Source organism: Pangasianodon hypophthalmus, chromosome 10, assembly GCF_027358585.1.
Source record: "Pangasianodon hypophthalmus isolate fPanHyp1 chromosome 10, fPanHyp1.pri, whole genome shotgun sequence".
Lineage (NCBI taxonomy): Eukaryota > Metazoa > Chordata > Actinopteri > Siluriformes > Pangasiidae > Pangasianodon > Pangasianodon hypophthalmus.
The window spans coordinates 12,715,511-12,737,193 of record NC_069719.1 but is presented as its reverse complement, the minus strand read 5'-3'; the positions used below and the strand labels follow the sequence as shown (position 1 = coordinate 12,737,193).

Below are 21,683 nucleotides of genomic sequence, written 5' to 3'. Positions count from 1 at the left end.
AGAGAGAGACATTAGGACAAGCTGTAGATCAGCTAACCTAGAAAAGAAAGTAAGGAGTGAAAAAGAAGCCTATCTTTTTGTTTGAGATGTGTGATTGAAGTGAAGAGTTGATCCTCAGAGAAGTGGAGAGCGCATGGTGTGCGCTTGATGTGACCCGCTTTTGGATGCGGTTATTAGATGAAGGAGGGGGCATCCGCGCTCGCTTTAGGTGTGAAGAAAAGAAACTGGTCGCTCAGTGGAAAGTGAACTGCACTTTGGAATGACACTGAATGCTTCAGAGCGGAAGGGGAAATGGCTTTCTCTCGGATTTCAGGTAAATCTTCATCATCAGAGCAGCACACATTGCGTAGACATCTGATATAATCATGTACATGGGAGGCTTGACTGGACTGTGTTTGAATTTGGCTCCTTGCGCAGATAGCTATTCTCAGTTTTCCATTACAAACAGCCAAGACGTGGTCTGTATATATACTGGTACTACAGTGATCCGGTTTGGTTCGGGTGAGGAGATGCAGGATGCAGTGAATGAGACTGAATGCTGTCCATGGTGCTGACTTCCTCTCCAGCCTGCTTAAAGTTTATTATACACCTGTATGACAGAGTGTTCACTTCTTTTGCAGGATATCTGATGATCACTGATACAGTCCACACGGACGCGCAGTTTTCCCAGGTCGCTTCTTCACTCCATCAGTCTCTGCTACAGAAATGATTCAGCGACTAACCCATTTTGGACCATGTGGAGTATGATGAGAATGAATTGCGTTTTATTTCTGTCTCTTCTTTTGCTTTGTGCGACGGCCAGTAATATATATGAGAGGTCGCTGGTTCCCAGGGCTGCGACCCGCTCAGTGGCTAGAATGGATGGCGATATCATCATTGGTGCCCTGTTTTCTGTCCATCACCAGCCATCGGCTGAGAACGTGGCTGAGAGAACATGTGGTGAGATCAGAGAGCAGTATGGCATTCAGCGAGTGGAAGCCATGTTTCATACTCTGGACAGAATTAATGCTGACCCAAACCTTCTGCCCAACATTACTTTGGGCTGCGAGATCAGGGACTCATGCTGGCACTCGTCAGTGGCATTGGAGCAGAGCATTGAGTTTATAAGAGACTCCCTTATTTCACTGCGTGAGGATGGGGATGGGTCAAAGTGGTGCATTGATGGGACTCCGTCCAGTCAGCCACTTGCCACTAAGAAGCCCATTGCAGGTGTGATTGGACCTGGATCAAGCTCAGTGGCCATTCAAGTTCAAAACCTGCTGCAGCTGTTCAACATCCCCCAAATTGCCTACTCAGCCACTAGCATTGATCTGAGTGATAAAACCCTCTATAAGTACTTCCTCAGGGTTGTGCCCTCTGACACTCTTCAAGCCAGGGCCCTTTTGGACATTGTTAAACGGTATAACTGGACGTACGTGTCAGCTGTTCACACTGAAGGTGAGTTAGAAGCTCTAATTTCTGCATCATAGTTAACGTCTTTAACCCACCCATATATTAATAAATAAAAAATCTCCACAGTGATACTCTTTTGATACTTTGTTTTATAAATTCGCTAATATATTTAATCTAATTTCTGTAAAATTGATGTCCACTTGCCATTTGAATCACTGCCACTGCCCCTGGTACTACTGCACGCAGATTACCTTTAGGAAGACTACTTGAAAGAGCTGGGTGTAAGAACTAACCACTAAGAAACATATTCATATTTGGATTTTGATTCACTGGGAATAACTTTATAGTGAGGGAATTTGAGACACTTTGCGCTTGTCATTCCAAAAGTGCCCTACATAGCAACACGGGCAATTTGGCAGGTAATGTATCAGCCTGTCAAAACAGCCCAGAGAGGGGTCTTTTCTTAAATGCCTACATTTAGGAGGTCATTTAAAAATAACCACTCTCTCTACAGACTTGTCCTCACAATTCCAGTGCTATGCAAAATATTTTTATCTTGAGAGAACCCAACCAAAATTAGTTTCTAATCATATTTTGACGAGCTTCAAAAACTCTGATTGTGTTAGGGAGAATTTGATGAATCCCACTGCAGGAGAACTAATTAGGTTTGAGAAAGCTGCTGCAGAGAGCGATTTTAGAAGAAAAGTTGTAGCGTGTAAGTTTTTACCATTTATTTTGCATTCTTCATAAAAAACTATGCTAATTTCATCGTTAGTTGATGCAGCTGATGCTCAGTGATGCACTGCAGCTCTTCTCAAGATTAGTTAACACACTATACAGTTGAAGGAAATGCATGAGCTGTATCATGCCCATTAGTAGTGCTAATTTTAGTGCCTATGATGTTACTGTGTTTTTTCACTTCTCATATAGGAAACTATGGTGAGAGTGGTATGGAGGCCTTTAAGGAGCTGGCATCTCAGGAGGGTTTGTGTATTGCCCACTCTGACAAGATCTACAGCAATGCTGGTGAGAAACACTTTGACAGGCTACTGAGGAAGCTGAGGGAGCGGCTGCCCAAAGCCCGAGTGGTGGTGTGTTTCTGTGAGGGGATGACAGTGCGTGGCCTCCTTATGGCCATGAGGCGCTTAGGGGTGGCTGGAGAATTCCTCCTTATTGGAAGGTGACTGTCATTTCTCTTCAAATGAATTATAAATTACTAAAAGTACTCGCTTTTTCTTAAGGATTCATCCTGCCAGAGTGAAGTCTCTGTGGACTGAAAAAGAGAACATCAATTGGCTAAGGCAGTTCTATTCTGGGTCAAGGAGAGTGTTTTGAAAGAGGCTAATTCAAACCATTGCAGCAGCTTATGCAGTCTGAGGTAGTAACAACACAAAATATTTCTTTGCAAACCAATTGTGAATTGCCCCTGTTTTTAATAATAATGAGAAATAGGAGCATGTTGGTTGTGTTCAAAAGATTATAATAGATTTACAATGCCTTTATTTTCCTCATTCAGTGTCCACAAGGGTCTGTATGTCTTTTTGAACACATTTTATTGCACTTAAAATTGTACAACAACACAAATCATTGGCTAGAAGTAAATTGTTTCCTGCATATTATGAGCAGGCACCTAAGAATAGGCCATTCTTGGCACACATTACGGAGAGGATGCTGGGAGACAGATGGCTTTGGTGGCACAGAGTAGCCACAGAATTACACCTTCTTCACAAGCAAAAACAAAATGATTAACATACTGAATGGATTTATGACCTTTTGATTTATAATCACTGGAAAAATGCTAATTTATCTGTTCTAATAGCTCTGTATAGTAAACGGAGTCCACATAAAGTCTGTTCACTGGGAGACACATTGAATAAAAAGTCTTTTAGCAGACATTAAATAAAATAAACCTGCTCATGAACTCTGCTGAATCTGGACAGGGAAGGAACACTAGATTTCTTGGTTAAAAAGCTTTGCATTAAATTTAATAATGTCACAAAACTACTGCAGGAGAGTTTAGTTAATATCAAAGTCTGGACTAAATTGAATAATCAAGATGCATCTTCTTGAGAGATTTTACAACAAAAAAAAAAGAAAGAAGGAAAGGCATTTTCTGCCTAGTGTTCTGTTAAATTCCCTCTGATAGAAAGGGGATGTCAATATTTTTTAAAATATTGGATTCTTTTTCTGCTGTTCTACGCATCTCTGATTATATACTCTAGGCATCTCTGATTATATACAAATAACCAAGATATTATCATAAACCATTACTCAGTTTGGATTAATTCAGGCCTTTTAAGAATACAGAGGGAAGTTGAATTATTTCAAACAGTAATTCATTTTATCCTCTAAACAATCACCAAGAGAGCATTCCTCACCTAAATTTCATAATTTCAATAGGTTAAACTTATATAACAAAGTTCACCTGCTTCCTTAAAAGCAGTAAACTCAGCTTGAAGATAACCCTTGTTTCGACTCAAAGTCAAGTCACGACAGTGACTCAAAGTCAAGACGATGGATTACTTTAAGTTTAATTTTTGAAAACTTACAAACTTGAGTTCAATATCTAAAACTTGTCATGACAATTGGAGTTAAAGAGAAGAAATAAGTTCACATAACTTAATGGGTTTTTTATAGTGATGTCATCAAAGGAAGGGATAAGTGTCTTTGATGACTTTTTTCATAAGCTAATGCTAAACTAGGTCAGTTCACTCAAGGGTGAGTGTTTGCTCACATGAGACTCTGTGAAGGTAGCTAAGGCCTATTAGACTCTGTGTGATCTGCTTTTTTAGTGATGGCTGGGCAGACAGAGATGAGGTGGTGGAGGGCTATGAGCAGGAAGCTGTGGGTGGCATCACCATGAAGCTCCAGACCGAGGAGGTCACATCCTTTGATAATTATTACTTGAAGCTGCGCCTGAATACGAACACCAGGAACCCATGGTTTGCTGAGTTCTGGCAACACCGCTTCCAATGTCGCATCCCAGGGCACCCACAGGAGAACAAGAACTACATGAAGAACTGCTCAGGTGAGGCCATTTCACGAATGTCACAATATGTGTCTACTGCAGGTTATTAAAATATGAAGATACTAGTGAAAAGGACAGACAGTTAACATTATTAATACTTCTAATAGAGTGGGTATTGAGGGTCTGTCCTTTTGAATTAATGCTTTTATTACAAATTCTTCTTCTTTTTTGTCTTTTTTTATTTACACTCGTTTTCTCTGCTGGCTGAAAAGGTGACCTAGGTAAATGGTTTTTGTTGTTGTTTGGCTTAGATAATCAGGATAGCATTAGCTTAAAGATTAGATGGTAAACAATGCTCAACAAGCATGTTTTCAAATTCTTTTTTTTTTTTTTTTTAACCATCTGCTACTCTGTAATTTATGTTCTGATCTGAATGTTGCTGAATGCTGAAATTAACCAAATGACTGAGTTATATTTAAGAATGATATATAAATAGAGAGAGAGAGAGAGCGAGAGAGAGAGAGAGACGCATGAAAGTATTATCCCTCAGTTTTATCAATTCTCTTCTTATATAGTTATTTTGCATCACTTTATGTAATCATATCATTGTTTTTATTCTCTCATATTCTTGCCAGCATCTTCATATCAAAGTGAAGTCACCTATGCCATACACTTCCCTAAAAAAGAATAGGAACTAAAGGCACAGTAACAAATACCTTTATAAATGTTTACACAGAGGAATAGTCATAGTCTGCTGTTCTATTATTTTTCTATCTAGAGCTACGAGATGGTAAGTAAATACTTCTGAATGGAGCTTGGAAGCACCGTACTTGAGCAATATAGATAGAGGTCAACTGATATCACAATCATCTACTGTATCTTTAAATCATTATATCATCATGCTCATTACGGTGTGCAAGTACGTGCCTGTCATTACTGTTAATTGTTGGTGCTGATCATCATAGTACTAATAACACAGCACAACACAGAAGAAGCCACGTGTATCGGTAGACCTCTAACATATATAAAGTTATTGGGATGTTTTGCAGACTGCACTAATAAATTGTGGGCACTGTGTGTATATGATTTAGATCCCAATAACGTTCACTTTATTTATGCCACGCCAACTGGCTTTGCTGCATGTTCCAGTGAGGGACACTGTTTGGGCCACCATGCACTTTTGGTTGTTTATGTACTGCTGAATTGTTGAATGCTTTTACAATTTCTATTAAACTAATTCTTTCCATAAAAATGATTACAAATATCTGTTGATATGATACTGTGGGAAATATGCCAAAAATTGGTTTTGCACTTTAGAGTCAGAGATACATACAGTATATCCCCATGCAGAATGAATCTGGCACAGTATCATATATTTACAGAACACGAGTAGGATAACAATATTTTCTCTGCATGTCAGTAAATAAGAAAGTTAAAGTCTGATATAACAGCTCTCTTTACTTAGAGATTGGTCATGGCCAAACGGCAATTCATATTCACACACATGGTTTCATTATTAACCCATAAAAGGCAATCACCAGCAGCCTTTTACACTCCAAGGAGCCTGACACTTCTGTGATCATACAGTGAAATAGGAAGTGAGGGAAAGAAAGGTGTTAAATATATATCCATCGTTTTCATAATAAAATATTATATACAACTGAGTGTCATATTTGTCCAACATAACTAATAGGCACAACAGAACAAATGAAATAATAACACATTAAGAAGAACAGACAGGAAGTAATCCCAAAGAACCTTAAAAAGCAATACTTACAGGTCACTTGAAATAAAGTGGTAAAATTCTACATTTCATAATAAAATTTATATTGTGGATTAAAAAAGGATGTTCTTTTCAGTTTTAGATTTTCTAGTAATATATTTTTCCCTGCCATTAAAAAAGTTGGTTCTGACTTTTCTCCACGATAGATTAATTTTCTTAGCTATTAAAATACAGTACATAAAACATTTTAGTTAATATTTTACAAAAGCATCATCTAGATATTTTAGTCTTTAAAAAGTGGAATATTTCATACTGAAAATCAGAAAACAATCCAAACAATATGTATAAAAACAAAAGAATATCATAAACCCCTGAAAACATCATTATAGTACAAAGACAGGGTCTGATAAGTGTTAACAATATGTGTATTAGTCTTTGTTACTGTTATGATACAACTAACTTTTATGCAAATCAGTGATTTCATTATAATGGGTTTTCACTAAAAAGGCAGTGGTTTTAACAAAGCATGTCTGGATTTAATCAATTGCTCACTGCTTCGTTTAAACATGAAGGCAGGGTAAAAGGCAAAATGAAATTCACATCATAAAAAGATGTAGCCTACTTTTCTCAATATAATTTCTCTTTATCTGCCAAATCATCAACAATAATGCCCGATACTGCTTCTTGCTGGCTTGGTAAAAATCATAAAACTGTGTGCTGATATGGTGTCCTTTGACCTTTCTTTGCTTCTTTGATTGGATGTTTCAGGAATTTTAGAGCACTTGTGTAATAGAGATATTCTCATTTGTGTGGCAGACAGGAGACATGAGAAATGAGAACAAGAGTAAATTATTAATTTCTTTGCTTAATTAATAATAATACCGTCCATTACTAATTAAACACTGAATGAGAGTGCAGAAATGGATAGTGCCTTCATGGTATGCTTCCTGTCTTTTTTATTCTTTTTCCCACAGTAAGGGGAGAACATTGTGACCTGTTGCTTGTAGCTTTGGGAAAAGTCTAGGTCTTTGGACACCCTATCATTCCCTTTACTCTGCACTGAACTGTAGTGTGATTTGCCATTTGCTGAATTGTGTGGCTATGTAGATGCTTTTATGCACTGGTTTATGTTATCAAAGCAAATAACCTTTCAGATGTTTGGTGAAATTGTCTGTCTTGCCCTGAGCTCAAATATCAGCTGAAAACCAAAGTCTGAAATCTGAAAATGTACTAGAAATGATAACATTCTCCATGTCTGGCTTGACTGTATTGGCAGGTTACGAGAGTCTAGAGGAGAACTATGTACAAGACAGTAAGATGGGATTCGTCATCAATGCCATCTATGCCATGGCTCATGGCCTCCATGACATGCATGAGCACATGTGTCCTGGCTACGTGGGTCTTTGTGAGGCCATGGATCCCATTGATGGCAGCAAACTGCTGGAGTTTCTGCTCAAGACCTCCTTCACTGGAGTGTCTGGTGAGGACGTGTGGTTTGATGAAAATGGGGATTCACCAGGCAGGTCAGTCCTATAGAACTATTGAAACACAAAAGTTCAAATTAGGGGTGGAGCTTTGGTCTATGTGAGCTGAGCTCCTGTACTATAATTTGTAAATAATGGAAATGTAAATCAAAGCATGGCATAATGACGATAATAATAATAATAATAATAATAATAATAATAATAATAATGATGATGTAAGTGAGACAATGTGCAAATTAAACAGTTCTTTTGCCACACTGTTGTCATCCATTATGTCCTTAATCCCAGTTTAACCCCTGCCAATAAATTAAGTAGAAATGCTACATACAGTACTGTATGCTTCTGGTTATTTTGATCATGGCATGATGTAAAAATTTGTATAACATTAGCTTCTACTTCACAATGTACTTGTGAAGTACATTGTGAGCCTTTTCTTTAGAAATAAATATGGCACCGTCTTCTGCTTTCTCAGGTATGATATAATGAATCTGCAGTATGTGGAGCCTGGTGTGTATGACTACATCAATGTGGGATCATGGCATGAGGGCATCCTGAGCATTGATGATTATATGATCCAGATGAACCGGAGTGAGATGGTCCGCTCAGTCTGCAGTGAGCCCTGCTCTAAAGGGGAGATCAAGGTGAGTCTGGTATTTATTATAAGGTCCACTAAGTGTTTTTCTGTTAAAATGAAAGAAAAATGAATATTATCTAGTGTTTATATGGAGTGTATGGAGAGGAGCATAGTAATGGTTGAAGGCAAAGGTTAGGGGTTTGTAAATTGGTGCCTGGAAAGACCCTGTTGAGCCCAACATGCTACGTAGTTGGCAATTAGTACAATGCAACATACTGTATAACAGGATATTTATCATTACAGAGCTTTATGGCCCATATCATACAAATATCAGTTGACTTAAAGGAGACAACATTTTAACATGTTTAACTCATATGTAATTATAGGATCTTTATCAGAACATCAGAATGGGACTGGATTTTCTAAAAACTGAAGGAAATAGTTCAGTTTCCTAGTTTGGTACTTATCTGATGAATAGGGAACTAATAATCAATGACAAATCTTCTGATATAACAGCTTGATTTACAATTAGCTTGACTAACTTTGGCTTACAAAGATGTAGAATGCTTAATAAAAAAAAAAAAAATAATGAACCAGCAGGAATATGTATTCAGTGTAAATCATATGCCAGGATGTCCACACTGTCAGAGAACATTTCTGCTGTTGTGCTGCTACATGATGATGTTTATACTTTTGCTGCATTCAAGTACATTTAGTAGGGGTGTGTCATTCTTGTGTCCCTCCAGGTCATTCGGAAGGGGGAGGTGAGCTGCTGCTGGATCTGCACTGCCTGTAAAGATAATGAATACGTCCAGGATGAGTTCACCTGCAAGGCGTGTGAGCTGGGCTGGTGGCCTGATAAAGAGCTGCAAGGTAGAGTGACACGTCTGCATATCTCTAACACATAGAGAATGGCAACTTATTCTATACAGTATTGGCTATATGGGCTTGAATAAAAGAAGAAGATCATATAACCTGTGTGGATCTATGAATTTTGTAGTACATAAAGACAGTAATAGACACCCAGCATTAAATCTGCACATCATTTATGGTTGGTAAAGTTTGGAGCAATTGGGATTTTTATTATGTATTTTATCAAAGACGAGTATAAAGGACTAGTTACAGACATTTTGGAGGATGGGGATGAGGAAGGGATTCCTTTTGAGTCTGGTTCCTCTCAAGGTTTCTTCCTCATGTTGTCTCAGGGAGTTTTTCCTTGCCACCGTCAGCTCTGGCTTGCTCATTAGGGATAAATTTATAAATTTAACATTTATACCCAGAATTTCTATATTTCTGTAAAGCTTCTTTGTGACAATGTTCATTGTTAAAAGTGCTATACAAATAAAATTGAAATTGAATTGAATTGAAATTGTTCCATTTTAGATACCTGACAGTCTGGTGCAGAAGAAATATGGAAAGCTGTTTGAGTTTTTGTATAGGTTTCTGTCTTTGTATGTTATTTGGAATTTGGACTAAAGACTTGTATTGTGTTTTGGCTGTTAGGAAGCGTGCTTTGTCCTATTTTCAAAAGGTTTCCCGTGACACCTGAAGACCATTTATCATTTTTACAAATCGCACTCTTAGTGTACTTGTGACAGACCTACTTCACTCCCTACTTCTTTGGCCTGTTTTCAAAGGGCTTCAGTTATGTTCAATGTCAAAGCAGTGCTTTTCCATGTTGTTCTACCTATTTAGGCACATATTAATTTAGTATATTTTCTGTATTGCCACTGCTGCATTTCTGCACTTAAAAAAATGATCATATAATCATTTGTATCTAATATGCAGATAAGAATAGGCTTGGTTCAGTGACCTATTTGGGGCAAATAAACTATACGATTTAGTGTAATGATTAAATTCTTAGTTGGCTTGTTTCATTTTTAATTTTAACATGAAGCACTACATGAAACATGAAGGATAAATGTTGGATAGAAAGATTAAGCACCTCTAACATGGCTGGTGGATGCTGTATCGTATCCTTTCCCTTGCCGCAGTCTCTTCTCCCTTCTTTCGGCTTGGCTCTGTCTTACAGGCAGTCCCTGAGTGGAGAGTCTGTTTATTTTTAGTTGAACTGGAAACCTACTTTAGCACTTGGTGCATTGGAGAGCTGGCCACACTCAGATGGCTAATATGGCCATTCCAACACTACTGCTTTTGCCATTTCAAAGATATTTTATATATAATACTATACTGTCATGCATATTCGAGATTGTCTGTTTCGAGATATTTACGTAAATGTGTCTGTGTGTGTGTGTCTGTGTGTGTGTGTATACATACATACATACACACAATCTTTAATATATATATATATATATATATATATGTATATATATATATATATATATATATATATATATAAAATTTTTTCTTGAAAATTTTTTTCAGGAAAGACATCAGACATCAGAATTCGAGCCCTGACAGCCAAGAACCAAGGAACCAAAAGTCCAGAGGGTGGAACTGGACCTGATCCAACTCCTATAAGCCTAACTCTAAACCCTAGCCCCTAACACTAACCCTAACCCCTAACATTAACCCAGCATAAAGATGCTGTATAACACAGAACAACACACACATTTGTCCAACATTCAACACACTGAGTTGTGTCTACCCCGTGGACATTTGGTTTGACTCCACCCAGGTAGGAGGAGCTGGATCAAGTCTGACTCTACCCCCTGCACTTCTGGTTCTGTAGCAAGGCGTACTTGTGATAACCTTGTACTGCAGTGTTCTTATTATAGGAAAAGATCTGCTAACATTCTTTAGTTCTTTGGTACTTTCTGGGACACAAGAGCAAAAGCTGCTGCATTTTTATCTATCTATACATTTATTTATCTTTGTCTTCACAGGCTGTGAGCCACTTCCCCTGCATTATTTGAAGTGGAGTCATCCTGAATCCATCGTTGCAGTGGTCTTCTCTTGTCTGGGCATCCTAGTGACCAGTTTCGTCACTTTTGTCTTCATTCTGTACAGAGACACACCTGTGGTCAAATCCTCAAGCCGAGAGCTCTGCTATATCATCCTAGCTGGCATCTTCCTGGGTTATATCTGCCCCTTTACGCTCATAGCCAAGCCCACAGTGGCCTCCTGCTATCTACAACGCCTCTTGGTGGGCCTCTCAGCCTCCATGTGCTATTCAGCTCTGGTCACTAAGACCAACCGCATCGCCCGCATCCTGGCTGGCAGCAAGAAGAAAATCTGCACACGCAAACCGCGCTTCATGAGTGCCTGGGCTCAGGTGGTCATTGCATTCGTCCTGATCAGTTTACAGCTCATGCTGGAGGTCACGCTGATCATTCTGGAGCCCCCATCACCAATCAAGTCCTATCCGAGCATCAGGGAGGTCTATCTCATCTGTAACACCAGCAACATGGGCATGGTCGCGCCGCTTGGCTACAATGGGCTTCTTATTCTCAGCTGCACCTACTATGCTTTCAAAACCCGCAATGTGCCGGCCAACTTCAATGAGGCCAAGTACATCGCCTTCACCATGTACACCACGTGCATCATCTGGCTCGCTTTTGTGCCCATCTACTTTGGCTCCAACTACAAAATCATCACTACATCATTCTCTGTAAGCCTAAGTGTGACTGTGGCCCTGGGCTGCATGTTCACCCCAAAGATGTACATCATCATTGCTAAACCAGAGAGAAATGTGCGCAGCGCCTTCACCACCTCAGATGTGGTGCGCATGCATGTAGGTGATGGCAAAATCGCCTGCAGGAGCAACAGCCTTCTCAACATGCTAAAACGCAAAAAGGACGCCTCTGGAAATGCAAAGTAAGTCTGCTCTGTTTAGCTGCAGTAGCTTAGCCTCTTTCCATCCTGTTGCATGAGTACTAGTACCCATGGGTCCAATCTTTTAATTCATGCTATGCTCCAGACATTCAGGTCATGCCATTTCCAGATCAGCCTTCAATTAACAGCTTTCTTAGACGTCTCTGATTTGCAGGTCGACTGCAATTAAAAGACGCACACCCAGGGGTGTCTCAGCAACAGTGTAGACAGAGGCTCTGCTCCATATATGAGCTGCTATATACCACTCAGTCACCAATTACAGATTTAACAGCTTTTGATTTACATTAATTAATTATTGCTGAACCAGAACTGTGCATAAAGAGTCTATCATTATATGTTTAAATGCTGTATTAAAACAGCATAATATATATGTTTTTAAAATATAATTATTATATCTGCTCAAATAAAATGACAGCAATTTTTACATGAACCAGAAATGTTGTTCTTGTGTCACTTTTCTTGGTTCCTGTGAAATAACTGCCGTCTTTATTTTGTTCATAGTTCTAATGGCAAGTCTGTGTCATGGTCTGAACCAGGTTCAAGACAGCCTCCGAAAGGAGAACACATGTGGCACAGACTGTCTGTGCATGTGAAGAGGCAGGAGGCCGGATCCAATCAGACAGCTGTCATCAAACCTCTAACTAATACCTACCATGACACAGGCCTGGAATTCACAGACCTGAGCACCAAGACTCTGTACAATGTAGCCGAGGAGGACGAGGGTGAGCCAGTCAGATATAATCCTCCGGTCAGCCCTCTTCTGACTGCTCACAGGTATTCACCTGGCAGCGAGCCTGTGAAGGAAATGAGCACAAACCAGGAATTTTATACTCCGGAGCAACACTTGCCACAGAAAAGCGTCCTCCCCCAGCAGGTTATTGCAGACCACTTTCAGAACGTTCCGGCTAAGTTGAATTCCAGCATGTCTGATCTGGATGATATTATTAGTTTACCTGAACCAGAAAGTGGAGTGATGCCACCATATCGACCCCTCATTCTGCAGACACAGCAGGTTTCACCCATGCAGCTGAGTCCTTACTCAAAGAAACCAGACACTCTTTTGGAGGAGGAGGAATTGGAGAACGAGCAGTTTGGTCTCCTTCATGGCTACATGTACAACAATGCACAAATCCATGATGATGAGGAGCTGGTGCAGATTAAACTAGCAGTGGAGGACTCGCTGGCTCTAATGCCACCCTCTCCTTTCCGGGACTTGGTGGGTTCAGGCAACCCCATTCCCAACTCCCCGGTGTCTGAGTCCATCTTATGCACCCCACCAAATGTGACGTATGCGTCTGTCATCCTCAGAGACTACAAACAAAGCTCCTCTACCCTGTGAATGAAGGAAAAACTTGAAACATTACATACTTGTAAATTATCTGTTTTCTCAGCATTTGAGAAACTGACACAGGCTGCCAGTAAATACATTATCACTTCATTAGGCTAACACATTTTCCACTATTTGCCCATGTTTAATTTTAACCAATTATTAAAAGGACTCTCATGAATATATACCAGTGTAGCAGTAAATAATGATTTAAGCATTACTCATGAAATGGCAAAATACTAGAATGTAGAAGATGAGAATGAAATAATAAACTTTTCTAAGTTGAGATGTAAAACTATGCCATATCATATTTTTAAGACAGCATACGCTTTCTTGAATATTTTAGAATAAACATACATAGTAATCTAGTTATAAATAGACATATACATATTTAAATATATAAGATGCCTGTTAAAATGTAGCAAAAATGGATCATGTTTAACTGCCAATGTCAAAGTCAATGTGAAGTCGTCAAGGTATGTCAAGGTATTTTTATAGTTGTATTTTTAATGTACACTTTTATGTGGGAGCTGTGTGTTTACAGTAACTGTACATATTAAGTTAGATGTTATTTATTAAATTATTTTTCACGAATAATTGTAGAACAAATCCATATGTGATACTTTAGATCAAAAACTTGACTTAAATGGTCATAACCTCGCTATAGACAGAAATCCTGTCAATTTCAAACATTGTATTTTGAAGTCTGACTTCCATATTTGCAAGTTTATTGCTTCCGAATAGAGCTTTTTTCTTATAAGTTGCTGTGCAATTCTGTTCAGCATCTCTTTTTTATTTAATACATCATGTGCTTTACATACAGTCACTATATTATACAGTACATAAAATAAGCACTTCTGCTCAGCAGAGCCACCGACGGCATTTTCTCCAGAATGTAGCTTTAATCAAATCTGTATAGATGTTCAGCATTAGCTGCATGTCTGGTGTTTCATAGAGTATAGAATATATATGTATATATATACGTTTTGACCATTTAAGTCATATGAGTACTGATTAACATTGTTTTAAAATGTTACATAAATGAATAATACTGTCTAGTATTTGGGTAAATGTTCGATAAGTATTTAAGATTATTATTAGTGTATAATAGGAAGTTATTCTCTGAATCAGTGCAATATTGTTCACTCTCAGCCTGCCACACTTAAATTCACATGTAAAGCCAATCATGCTAACTCCTGCCAGTAAAAGAGACAACCTCATAGTCATGTCAGAACCCACACCCTCCATCCACACCTCCCTTTATAGACACAGACACACAGTACGATGGTATCAGGAAGTAGCACAGTGGTCCAGGAAGTGCTGGTGTTTCATATCTGTAGCAAACTCAGTAGTACAATTTTGCTAAATTCGACCTTTTCTTGTCTCTGGGGTTGTACACTCATGGGAATGTTTTGTACCTTAATATGCATGTTTCACCTGGAAACGTGGATGTAGTGCATCTATAAAAATGCTTTAAGGTACATAAATGGACCGTGATTAGCTTTAAGGGTAAAGCTTTATAGGGACACTACATGCAGTTAAAAGATACATACTAAAGATAAGCTGTACCCTTGAGGCTACCACCCAAGCGACCAGGAAAAGTAGAGTTAATATTCTTTTTTTTTCCTATATCTAAGTGAATGGACAAAAGCAGCAAAGCAAAGCATCAATTTTCATCAATTTTCAAGCCCTGCAAATCTCTCAGGTTTCTCTAGCCCCGGAAAGCAACAAGGCAATTTACTCCTATTTCCTGTTGCTTGGTCCTATTGCTAACTGCTTGCTTCCTTTTCTGCTGCACTCATAATTTTTGGCAGCATTTTGGTTGAACTTCATTCTTTTCGGCCTAGACATTCATGCTGGACAGAGACTTCTTTTTCAGTGCATCTATTTTAGTGATAGAGATCAATATGTAAAGGCGGTTCTTGTTTAAAAATTGATTACAGCATCTTTAAAATATAAAAAAAGAACAGTATTGAAAGACATACTGACTATGAAGATGGATTTAAGGGTTAGCATGGTACTGTTTAAGGTAATGATCTTAAGTCAGGTCTATTAAACGTTTACCTCAAAGTTAGCTCACTAACCCATAAATCCAGCTTTGTAGTAGAGGTTATCTGTCTTCCTGTTACACTGTATGTATTAAGCTTATATATTTCTTCACATAGCTAACATAAGGACTGTATATTTGAGATTTGTTTAGTTGAAACCATGTAAGAACATGTTTTATTAGTTATAATACATTAAATACTATATGTTTTTGTAAACAAGTTTTCAGGGTTGCTGTTGTTATTTGTTCACAAGTTTTCACACAGAAATCATCTTGAAATATGAAAATCAGAAATATGAAAATGCTCCTGGTTATGTGCAGCTATATTAGAGACACGGCGCAGTAAGAACATTTGTACATTTTATTTTATTTCATCTGTTTTACTAGTCCAGTGATACACCTGCAACAGATTTGTAAAAACATGTTGCATAACTTGCACATACTTAATTATAGGATTGTCCCACTTCTTCTCCAGCAGTGGACTTTGTACCACTGAAGTCATCAGCATCACTTGCTATTAGGAACACATATCTCCAAGACATACATACACATCCATTATAAAAGCGTGACTGATTGATAAATGAAACAAGACGCAGAGGTTGAAGTTAAATAAATCTGACAAACCAGAAATATTTATTTATTTATTTTTATTCTGTTTTTTAATAAACCAATATGTAATAAATAATAGCTCAGTTAAGGTTGCTTTATGTGACACATTAAGACAGTAAGATCACGGCACTGAGATATATCTGTTCATAGGCGCGTCCTTACGTAGCCATTTGGCCTTTTTCATTAAAATATGGCATATCACAGAAAGGAAATCATTGTCAGTTTATCTTTATGTGTGGGTTTTATTTATTTTTATGATAATGATATTGCATGGGGTACTTGTATATGATACAAAAAACAGATTTTGCAATATTTAAAGTATTTTGTCCTTCAGTAATAAGCTTTCAGTATCTCAGTTTTTAGTGATTTTTATGATACACACTGTTTTCTCTCCAAATGCTTCTACTTGTTTGCAGTACTGGATGAAATAGGTGCAGAGACAACTCAAGGGTTGTCTCAGAAGTACTTCAGAGTAACTATGGTCCTGAAAGCTTTTTTTAAAAAATATCAGAAGCCTATCTTAAGTCATTAGTAAAAGTCTCCATAGATAAATATTTTTCCCATAATGTTTTGGTTTATCTGAAATGGTGAGCTTGTGATAAATGTATTTGGGCCAAACAAAGTCATCTTGGTTTTATGATTCTGTGCTTTGTTCTCTAGATCGCATTATTGTACCAGTATCACATTAATGGCTGCATTTTATTTTACATAAAAGCCCAGGTACATTAACCTAAAACAGCAGATCATACAGTGTAGTTAAATTTAGTTTTTGCCCCATTATTGTTGTTCTGTATTGTCTCTGAAGCCTTTGGAACAGCCTTATCTTAATCCCTGTCAGGCCTGGCATCAGACTCAGTCAGGTTGGATGCAAGTGCAGATTTATTATGTAAATCACAGTCAGACAAAACCAAAGAGCTTGCATAAATGCTTAAAACCCTAGAACAGGTAATAGGTCACAATGATCTGTTGAAAGTCATTTATTATTTATTATGTTTTCATTTACATTTCCAGTCATTTACATTTGTTATTTAAAGGGGTGTGTGATCAAAAATCTGGAATCAAAGTCTGGAAATTGTGAACAGGAGATGTGTGATATGATCCGTCATGTGACATGGTTGTTAGTTCTTGTCTGAGCATCATGGGAGATTTTGGTTTTTTGACACGGCACCTGGAAAATATCTGTAAGGCAATCATTAGGCAAAATCACATTGCTTTATTAATAGATTTTTTTTTCGTAAATGTACTTTTTACGATTATGCTAATTTCTGCTATTTTTTTGCTAAGCTAATTGTAGTGTACACTCCCCCACTGTTACATTAGCTCAGGCTTAACATATAGGCATGCAATTATTTGCAGTGTGTTATAATTAACTAAAACGTTTTCAGCACTATTAGCATATCTCATAGTGTCATACACCAGTTAGCATATCTTACAGCTGCATGTCTGTCAGTATTGCCAAGACTGCAGGTTTTGGTTTGACAACATTTTGCTGATTTCTCTTTGTCACTACATTAGTCATTTTATTTAAGTGTGGTACTTATTGAAGCACATGCAAAAGCACAAACTAATCTGGCACCAACTGCGTATAGAGTTAGAGAGAGACACTCAATCTAGTCTTCCAAAAGAACAAAGAATCATCCACCACACCTACATCCATATGATGTAGAGCTGAATTTTCTGTTCATAAATCACAAAACGTGATTGCACTGTGTTGAGATTTAACAGCATTTCAAAGTTTGAGAAATTACTGACTCTATTAGAGCACAAAGGTGCATGAGGTAGATGTTTTGTGTCTAATTTGGAAGAAAAGTTACTGAGTGCTTAAATTTGTTGTGTACTACTGGTGTGTCAAATAGAAAATTATTTATTTATTATTTAATTACCTAAATGCTGTTCATTGCATCTCTTTATGTAAATTGCAGTATCAAATCAAACTGTCAGTCTTTTCAGCTCACCAACACACAGTTGTGTGCACATGTGTGTGTGTGTGTTAAAGTCTTTAGTAAATGATGAGTAATATTCAGCTAATGTAACCCCAATGCCCGTGGAGAGGGAACATGCTGAGTTTCTAATAAACACCTCCCTGGGGTTTTATCTTATTTCCCTTGTTAATCTGGCAGGAGCTCATATGCTAATTAACAGATCTGCAAGGCAGGAGTTCATTGGCAGTGTCCTACTATGCTGCTGCTGCTGCTGCCTAAAACACTTTTATTATGTGAGTACTCACAAAGCAAGAATAAGACACTCCTAAAGCATAAACAGAAGATGTGCTCAGCACATGCGTAACTGTAAGAAATGAAGGACCTGCTGATGACATTGCAGCTGCACTACTAAATCATACATAAAGTAGAAATAAGTAGCAGCTTGACCCAGTTCTGGGATGTTTTCTTGAAGTATTTGGAATTACAGCGTACTGTTGCGGCCCCTAGAGACCTGTGCTATATGGAGTGAACTACATTGGAGTAAGGATTTTTTTTTTTTTTTCAGTTCTGACCAACAGTGTAATATGCTACTGCACTGTAACCAAATTGGCTCTCATCATTTCAGTATATTAGTATATGCGTATATGAGTATATGAGGATTTTTAGGATTATATCATACCAGGTACATTCCACAGCCATAAAACTACATATTTATTAAGAAGTGTAGCTAGGCATAAAAGAAAGATCTGGGAGTGAGCCCCAAAAAGAAATTAAAAGCACAGTCAAACCTGCCGTTTATTCTCTCTGACCCATTAAGTCTTCACTGAGAAACTCAGAATGAGCATAATAAGGTGAAATGTGAAATAGTGATATCAGATGAATGGAAGGAAATTTTAAACTAGATTTGCCATTTATTCACTTTACTTCACATTATTCTGCTTATTCTGCATCTCTGCTGCCTGATTTGCTCTGTATGTCTAGCAATAAAGGTTACAGTGTCATATTTATATGTGGAGTGTAAATAAGTGAGACAGCCAGAATTTTATGTATTCTAAAGATTCAAAGTACATAAAAAACATTATCTGTCACAGCCCAGACTTATTTTTTTTAATAGATCATAAAATATGTTAGACTACTTAATTTATAATAAATTATAATACATTATTTAACTAATACATCATAATAGAATACTAATGAAAAAGTTATCTTTCTCTAGTGTCTTTCACAGACCCTCACAAAGTCCAGAGTGACTAAAAACATATACACATAAACAAATATAACTACTTGGATTAAAAAAAAGATAGACTGTCATGAAAAAGGAAGGCTGCGGTTGGCTTGTGAAGAAGGAAATATAGAAGAGCAGTCACAGTGAGATTGGAGTAGAGAGTCAGGAGCCATGGTGTATCTGACAAATCACTGCCTGAGGACATGAAGGAATGAAAGCGACACTCAGACACTCAGGATGGATAAGTGGTAAAAAAGTCATAAAAGGTTTTTTATGAATTACCAGTGTAATTCATAAAGAATAAGGGTAATTTGTGCAGATTGCTCTGTATATGTGAAGCTGAAGTCAGCTGAGGATATTGGCAAGGAGACCAATGAAAAGAGAGCTGCAAAAATCAATATGGGAGCTAATAAGAGTATGAGTAAAGGGCAAATGTGCAATGTTACAAAGGTGATAAAAGCTGTTAGGCTTTATATGGATTTGTGATGATGTTAGTGTGTTAGTGAAATAGTGATGAATCAAATGTGACACCAAGATTTCCAACCTTTTGAGAGGGTTAACAACCACTCCATTTATGTCCAAAGTGGGATTTCCTGGAGACTGCATTTGAGACCAGCCAATTTTTTTTTTAGCACTTCTAATATTCTTATTAATTCCTCAATCACAGAGCACTTATACTCATGACTTCCTTCTATGAAAGCAACACCTTTACCATGTGTTTTGCTGACAATGTGTGTATTTGGCTAAAGGTATTTTTGCTCCCCCATCTGTTCTACACTGTGCCGTAGTTTTACTTTCCAGTGTCCTTGCTGTGTGTCAGGGGATCTGTTCTAAATACCAAAAATTACAGTGTCTCTACAACACCTTCACTCACATTTATATGTATTCCAATCACATTTACTTTTTTTTCGATGGCAACTTCTGGACATTACTTAGAGTCATAACTGAGGTATGTTCCAGCATAATAATATTCAGTGTAAGTGTTTGTCGAAAGTGCATATTGTGCTCGGAGGAAAACCATCAGAGAGAAGCATCATCTCTAAATAAAAGTCCATGTCCTAGATACAAGAGACCCAGTTTCAGAGGTCAGTTGCAGGGGTGTTTGCATGAATGTCTTAAGCAATACGATACATGATATTATATAACTACCTAACGTTTATTTATTGATAGACCACATTGTGTCAGTATATTTTTGTATTGCTTGTGTCTTGCTATATAGTAATTTTTTCATACTATATGCCATTGCATTTTATTCATACATTAGTGCCACAGCAATGTGCAACAAACAGAGGCAACACTTCAGAAATCCCTGAAGTGACCCAAACATTATATGAAAGAATGCATGAAAGCTCAGGTAATCAAAGGTACACATATGTGAACTAGGTCTGGTTAAATTTAGCTGTAGTACGTGCTACAGGTAACAGGTCTATTGCACTGAGACTCTCTTTACAGTCTGAAGTGCAACACTGCCACCTGGTTTGTCATTTTCATTCCACAACACTGGTACTGATACCGGTTAAAACCATTTGATAGTGGTTTACAGTGAGCAAGACAAAGTGATCGATTTTATCAGTGTATGGTCTCTCTGATGATTTCAAAGTACTAATTTCACACTTTAAAGCTAAATAATTTCCTTCAATATTGCATTTCTTATGCAAATGATACTTTATCATTTACCCTTATGCAAAGACTTGATTAAGTCTGCTTTAAAGAAAGCTTAGTTAGTGGTTCTTCAAATCTCTCAATCAGTCATTTCTCTTCATGGCGTGTAACTTTAAACTAACGTCTTATTCCATAAAACTGTATTAACCCAAAGCTGAGGTGTCATGCTTTGTGAGTTCAGTGTAAAAACTACGACGCTGCAAGAGTCTCAGTGTGACATGGCTGTAGTGAATATGGTGTGACTCTGAGCGGCGAGACCTCATCCTCTCTCTGCCTGCGTTTAGAGCAGATGGTTATCATGGAGAAGCGGATGATGATTATGTAGGCATGTGGAGTTCGAGCAGGAGGAAGAAATGTTGGATATAACAAAAGGGGTGCGGCACGATTATGGACATTTATTTCTGTCATATTACTATTATTTGAATATTTGTTCCTTCCTGAAATAAACAGCAAGGGACCGTTTTAATGATGCTTTTAACTGATGCAGCAATGTCCTGAAAGGTGATTCTATATCTGAGAGGAAAACAAGTGAAAACTACAAAGCTCCCTAAGAAAAATGTTGAGGTTCCAATATTCCGGGTGTTTTCCAATAAAAGCACATCCAGAACTGTTTCATTCCTCTTATATTACAGCAATTTGGCAAAGATTACAACTTTTATTTATTAAATAACAACACATTGTATTTTTTTTATCCATTTTTCATTTCATTTCATCCATATTTACATTTAATGTTGAGAATTGTCCACAAAACTAGTTACTTCCTGTTCTTCCTTACATTATAGCAGCTATAAACAGTCATTTCCTCACCAGCCTCTCTCTCTCTCTCCCTCTTTCTCTCTCTCTGTCTGTCTTATAAATGCAGCTTGTCATGTTACTGAGGAACTGCAAGGCACAAAGTCCTCTGTCCTGCAGATTCTCCTATTGTGAAAAACGTAAAGGAACAGCTTTACCCTAA

The 21,683-nt window shown here is 37.7% G+C and overlaps 1 protein-coding gene across 2 annotated transcripts; it reads left to right on the top strand.

Moving 5' to 3' along the window:
* The first annotated feature begins 58 nt into the window (after positions 1 to 58).
* On the top strand, positions 59 to 15,549 carry grm1b (glutamate receptor, metabotropic 1b). Of its 2 annotated transcripts, none has more exons than XM_053237286.1 (9): positions 59 to 313; positions 621 to 1,437; positions 2,323 to 2,572; positions 4,185 to 4,420; positions 7,360 to 7,606; positions 8,040 to 8,208; positions 8,888 to 9,014; positions 10,988 to 11,918; positions 12,473 to 12,722. In XM_053237286.1, exons 2-9 carry the CDS (start codon positions 735 to 737, stop codon positions 12,579 to 12,581), a joined length of 2,772 nt encoding a protein of 923 aa, XP_053093261.1. In that variant the 5' UTR covers positions 59 to 313; positions 621 to 734; the 3' UTR covers positions 12,582 to 12,722. The 2 variants fall into 2 exon arrangements, with proteins under 2 accessions (XP_053093261.1, XP_026790256.1); XM_026934455.3 differs by having other exon boundaries at positions 60 to 313; positions 12,438 to 15,549.
* The last annotated feature ends 6,134 nt before the right edge of the window (positions 15,550 to 21,683 follow it).

What these genes read in the sequence shown, in the direction of transcription:
- grm1b (XM_026934455.3), top strand. Translation starts at nt 735, where the DNA reads ATGTGGAGTATGATGAGAATGAATTGCGTTTTATTTCTGTCTCTTCTT. An exon ending in AATGGGGATTCACCAGGCAG is followed by an intron (nt 7,607 to 8,039) that starts GTCAGTCCTATA and finishes CTGCTTTCTCAG; the next exon opens with GTATGATATAATGAATCTGC. An exon ending in GACGCCTCTGGAAATGCAAA is followed by an intron (nt 11,919 to 12,437) that starts GTAAGTCTGCTC and finishes TTTTGTTCATAG; the next exon opens with TTCTAATGGCAAGTCTGTGT.